Source organism: Coffea eugenioides, chromosome 10 (assembly GCF_003713205.1).
Source record: "Coffea eugenioides isolate CCC68of chromosome 10, Ceug_1.0, whole genome shotgun sequence".
Taxonomy (NCBI): domain Eukaryota; kingdom Viridiplantae; phylum Streptophyta; class Magnoliopsida; order Gentianales; family Rubiaceae; genus Coffea; species Coffea eugenioides.
In genome coordinates, this window is record NC_040044.1 from 13,897,581 (window position 1) to 13,903,580 (window position 6,000).

The 6,000-nt window shown below is 37.6% G+C and overlaps 1 protein-coding gene across 1 annotated transcript; it reads right to left on the bottom strand.

The window, feature by feature from the left end:
- Nucleotides 1-2,415: 2,415 nt before the first annotated feature.
- On the bottom strand, nucleotides 2,416-4,491 carry LOC113749689 (transcription factor TCP23). Its single transcript, XM_027293516.1, has one exon. It carries the CDS (start codon nucleotides 4,113-4,115, stop codon nucleotides 2,889-2,891), a length of 1,227 nt encoding a protein of 408 aa, XP_027149317.1. The 5' UTR covers nucleotides 4,116-4,491; the 3' UTR covers nucleotides 2,416-2,888.
- Between the last annotated feature and the right edge of the window lie 1,509 nt (nucleotides 4,492-6,000).

A 6,000-nucleotide genomic window follows, 5' to 3' on the forward strand; every position in this document is an offset into this window, starting at 1 on the left:
AATCAATTCATTGTTTGTTTAAAATTGGCATGTCAGCCCGGCAGCCTGCATTTTGTTAAAAAAAAAATTGCAAAGGCTACAATAAAAAAGGGAATTAGCTCCAATATTCCTTGTGAGGAAAAGACATGCCTTTTCTGCTAAACCAATGAGATTTTAAATTTGACTCAACTGGAGAAACAACTTACTACAAAATAGAAATGAAAAGATTGCTTAAAAACAAAAAAAAAAAGGCAGACGATAAAGAAAAAAAAAGGAAAGTACAAAAAAAATTTTTTTGAGATAACCTTCATTGTTTCAAACTGGGAAGTGATCTTTGCAAGAAACGAGCATTCATTTTCCGATTATTTTCAACATTTTCCGTTTTTGCATGTCCTCTCACTTTAGGCTAAAAGTTGCAGGCCCATCCCACCGGCAAAGGCAAAAGGCAGCAGCAGATGGGTCGCGGCAAAAGCACGAGGGAAATTACCGAATATTAATATTTTTCTTTTTGGGTTTTTTCTTTCTGTTGATGGGAGTTCCGATGGGATTTCGCCGGAGATGTCGTTGCTGGAGAGATAGAGGAGCTTGAGGTTGAGGCAGCGGGTGAGAGGGCTGAGGGTGCCGTTAAGGCGGTTGTCGTGGAGGTTGAGGAGGCAGAGCTGGTCAAGGGAAGAGGGGAAGTCAATCGGGCCTCGGAGTTACCATCAGAAATACCCGAAATACCCCTGCTTAAGTGCTTAATTAAAAGCTTGATCGAAATTATAAGGTGGCGCTGCCGCGGTGTTCCTCAATTGGAACTGATAAGTAAGTATAGGGATTAAATTGGTCAAAAAAATTAAATAGGGATCAAATTGACAGTAAAAAAAAGTTTGGGGACTAAATTGGCCATTTTCCCTTTATTTTATTTCTGCAGTAATATTTGTTTTACATACATACATACATAGATACTTTTTTCCTCCCGCAGAGATGATGAAATCATAGATTATGTTTCATACACAGCATCTTCTACTTTTTGGAGACCTTATGTAACAGTGACCATTTGCTAAGACTTTGTTTGGATTGTGATTTTTCACTAAAAAATTTTACGTTTTCGTAAATGCATTTTCTAATCACCTTTCTATCTCACATATATCAAATCGTTATACTTTTTTTTTTTACAAAAACTCCTAAAAGCAAACCTTTCTGTATTTTCCAGTTTAAGGTATAAATAGATCAAAATTATCTGTCTTTCTGGATAAATTTTTGGGTGGTTTTTCCCTAGAAACATACATGCCATTTTTTTCTACCAAAAAGAGACAAGACTATACTTTTTTAAGTATGACATACAAATTATGTGCCAAAATAATACTGGTCATTTTTGTGAAAGAATCAAGCAAACTGCAAAAATGTGGAAGAAATGTTGTCTAAATTGGGGTAAAAGGATGATCGACAACATAAGAAGCCCATACACACCTAATCCCTACCCTGAAAGAATATTGGCTGTGGCATATAATGGGCAAGTGGGAGGTCCAATTATTGAAGTGATACCGTGTTGTTCTTTCTGGAGAATCAAATACTTTAAAGATTGGTTGCGTGTGTTAGTGTGGGTTTCTGGAAGAGAAAATAGTGAATTTATAAAGGAATGGTGAGTAAATAATTGTCAATTTCTAATTGAAAGGGTGAAACAAACTTCTCTCTCTGTTTCATTGATTCTACCCCAGCACTCCACAATAAACACAAAATATCAGCTCAAGAAACTGCTCAGCCCACGAATACGAGGGACAGAATTTTCAAAGATAATTAATGTTGTTAGTAGAATAATTTGTACCTCACTTCATTCTTGTTTTTGGGCTGCAAAGAAATTACTATTAGCTTAATTTGAAATCATTTTCATTTATTTAACCTAAGTGTTTATAGTAGGATGCCTTGTTGTTTAGCTTTGTCCTCTAATTTCCTCGTCTTAACTGAAAATTTTTGTTTGAATTGCAAATTTTTGTGGAAAAATTTCTTTATATTTTTTTATTACATTTTTATCTCGCATACATCATATCATATCACATCATATCATATCGTTCCAGTATATAGTTTACAAAAACTCTAAAAATTTGCAATCTAAAAAAACTCTAAAAATTTGCAATCTAAACTGGCAGGAACATCTTCCGCTGTCTAACATTTTTCGGACAACCATAGCTTAAATTCTACCAAAGCAATTATGGCAAAAATGGTATTTAAATGTAATTTTGAAAACTCAACTTCAACCATGTCTGTCCCACAGCCCATTAAGTAGCTATCCAAGCATCCATGGATCTTGGATAATTCAAGGTGTAGGACAGGTGTTAATTCACACAGAAGTATCAAGTCAACAACCGAAAAAAAAAAAAAAATCTTATGCTTGTAGCCTAGCTTGGATTGCTTCCTATGAAACAAACACAGAAATAAGAAAAGAAAAGGACCAGATTGTCAAGAATCAAATGCAACCAATCATTAATCCAATCTCCATTATGTACAAATATTTTGAAAGCAAAGGAGGTTGGGAATGACTTCACTCAATACAATTGTCTAGTGCACTATCAAGTGGACTTCATGTTACTCCAAATTGAATGTAACCAAAGACCAATTCAACCAAATTCTTCTTTTCCAATTCAAAAGCAACAGCCCCCTCTCCTCCTACTACTCCCAGAACACACTAATTAGCTAAAAGAGCCTTGAAAAAAAAATTGCAGAATTTCAAACCTTTTGTTCCACAAAAAGAAAAAGGAAAAAAATAGGGACCAAAATAAAAATATACAATGAACATCATCCTCACCTAGTGACACTAAATTCTACAATCACTCAACTGAATCATAAAAAAAGAAGAGAGAGGGGATGTGCACACTCAAATTAAAAGGCAAAGGAAAAAGATAAAGCAAAAATAAAGGATCATGGTGAAATTATTGGGAATCTTTTGGATTTTCATCACCACTATCACTACCTTGAGGCTGGCTTTGATGGTGATGTTGCTCCAAATTCATGCCCAAGTCAACCCTACTACCTCCACCACCACTATAGGCATTCATAGAAGCCAACATTCCCATATTAGTCTCTGAGACACCTAGACCAAGCTGGTGAACCGGCTGTGATTGTTGCAATACCATCGACCCGAGTTGAACCGGAGTGAACCGGCCTCCGCCCGAAAAATCATAACCCCCAATTCTCTGCATAGCTGTTGGAGCCGCCTTATACTGCCACAACTGGTGGTCCTGCTGACTCCCACCTCCGCCGCCACCACTACCAGCAGCTGCCGACATGGTGGTACCTGCCGGTAGCATCCAGAAGGTGCTTCCCACGCTGGCAGCAGCAGCCGGTGCAACTGCCCACATGGCTTGAGCTGGAATAAACCCGGAAGGCTGAGCCAAACCGGTTTTTGCTTCTGAACCCGGTTCATGATCTTGCACTCCGGCTCTCTCCGGTTTAGCGGCTGATGGAGAGGTAGCGCCGGTTGTATCCTCCCTGAACCGCTTTTTCATGTAATTCTCATCTGGGTCTTGCCCAAAACCGGTGTTTCCGAGCTGGTGATGAAACCCCAGCATAGCCGTCGCGCTCCCGCCGTGTAGAAAAAGTGGTGCAGACTTAGAAGGTGGAGCTGAAATAGTGGTGCCACTACTCCTCAAAGAAACGTTAAGCGACGAGAAGTTCGCCGGAATTGTACCGGTTCCAGTTGCAGCAATAATCGCCGGTTCAGCTTGATGTAACAGCCATTCAATAGTTTCACCATCGGACTTATGGCCTAATTCTCTAGTCAGCTGGAAAACTCTAGCAGCACACAAGGCAGGCATCCGTATCCGCCGCCCGCGGCCGTCCACCTTGGTGTGCCGGTCTTTAGAGGGTTTCTTGGCGACTTTATTGCCACTCGAATTATTGTTATTGTTGGAGGCGGTGGAGGGAGCCGTGGTAGTGGTGGGAGTAGTGGTGGTTGAAGAAGGGGTGGAGGAAGAAGAGAGCAAGTTTCTTGAATGCATGGAAATGGAGCCCATGAAGGGACCATGCCCGCCAACTGGGGCCGCCTGACCCGACCCAGGTCCACCGGGTTCTTGTTGTTGTGGTGCATGATGGTGGTCTGAGGCACTAGTATTACTAGTATTGGCTTGGTTTTTGCTATGAGGTTCCATAAATTCCATCTTGGTTTTTGGTTTGTGGGGAAGGGAGGTTTGAATACGGAGTTTTTTTTTTTTTTTTTGATTTTGGGTTTTTGGGGTTGGTTGATTCTTTCAAAACATATGTGACCAATCCAATTGCCAAAAAAATTGGATGTGGAGCACAGCAGAGAAACAGAGAGAAAGAGAAAGGAGAGGAGAAAAAGCTTGGAGATCAAGTTGCTGTTGTTGTTGTTGTTCTCTTGTTTGTGCAAAGTCTTTTGAGCCAAAACTGAATTCCCAAGTGGAAGTAGTGGGGTTGTTTCCTACTTTCCTCCCCTTTCTTTTGTGGTTGACTGCTGTCTGCTCTGTCTTATTTCTTTGTGTGTGTGTGTGTGTGAGAGAGTGAAGGAAAAGAAAGGAAAGAAAAGAGTAGGTGTGGGAGCCTACACTGCAGCACAGAAGAAGGAAGGAGTTCATACTAATCATACTAAAAACTAGAGAGAATTATTGTTCGATTCGCACCTTATTTATACACCGCTTATTTGCATCGTTAACATATTTTTTAATTATTTTTTATTTTTATAAATATTATATTAAAAAAATATTACAGTATTTCTATAAAAAGAAATTATTCAAAATAATCTCCTTTGAAAGCTTTGAATTAATTTTATGTTTAATTTAAACATATGGAGCTTGTCTTTGTTTTGGTATCGTTTTTGGTAAACATACTTGAACTAAGGATGCCATTTTCCATCTGTTCTTAATCCCCAATTAAATACACACTCTCTTATCGTATAAATAAGGTAATTTTGCCACCTGTATGCATATATAATCGTACAAGATCAGTTTAATTTGTTATGTATTATTATATCGTATTCTTTTCGATTCGTAATTTTGATATATCGATAATTCTTCTCAAGCAAAGCGTAATTTAGTAAAATCACAATAAATAAATACGCTTTGTTTTGATAATAAAACATGAATAGTGAAAATTTGAGAATAATCTAAACACGAAAAAAGAAAATTAAATTGAGATTAGTTGTATACAAAGTAGACAATGATGAAGATTGCCTCTCAAAAAGAATCAGTAGTGTGTGTGTGCTGTGTGTGTATCTGTGGGGTGCTGGGATGGGGTCCAAGTCCAACTGGTGGTGGCAGGTGGGGACCTGAAGCAATAAGTAAATGTACAGCAGAAGCTGGAAGCCCACTCGTGGGGTCCCTTTTGTAAGGAATGTTATAATTAGCTAATTAGCTGGCTCCAAGAATTGCGAATTGCGAATTGCAATCACCATAGCGACACATGACAAGCTGTTAATCCTCTTTTCTTCTACCTTTCTACTTTAAGAAATCTGCCTTCATGTCATAATTATTTGCAAACAAATTTTGAGTCTAAGTAGTCCGACAATGTCCCAAGTTTCATATATGTGTTGATTATCACAATGAGTCAAGAATTTTAAAATTTATACAAGAAATTTTAATTATTTATATTCGATTCCTCGACTATATAGACCAAAACTTTGAAACGGTTAAATATATAGTCTAAAAGTAAACAAAACTTCAAACATTGGATGAACTTTGAATGATCTAAATCGTATTCTAACGTACGAGTTTCTAAAATATTATTACACTTCAAACAGGTTTGTTTGGATAGTGAAATTATCCCAAATAATATTTTACTTGTATCATAAACACATTTTTCAATCCACCTTTTTATATTTCCAACCATCTTTTTATCTCACATACATCACGTCACAAAAAGTGCTACAGTAATTATTTCAAATAATATTCTATCCAAACAATATTGTCAGGCTGACCAGAAAAAAAAAAAGGATAGTGAATGTATCTACGGTAATATTTTCGTTTATTAGTACATTTAAGAAGAAATATTGAGCCCGTTTGGTTTGTACATTTTGGGAGTTTTGTTAAA

Bases quoted from the DNA above. Each gene is read 5' to 3' on its own strand.
- LOC113749689 (XM_027293516.1), bottom strand. From the start codon at position 4,115: ATGGAATTTATGGAACCTCATAGCAAAAACCAAGCCAATACTAGTAAT.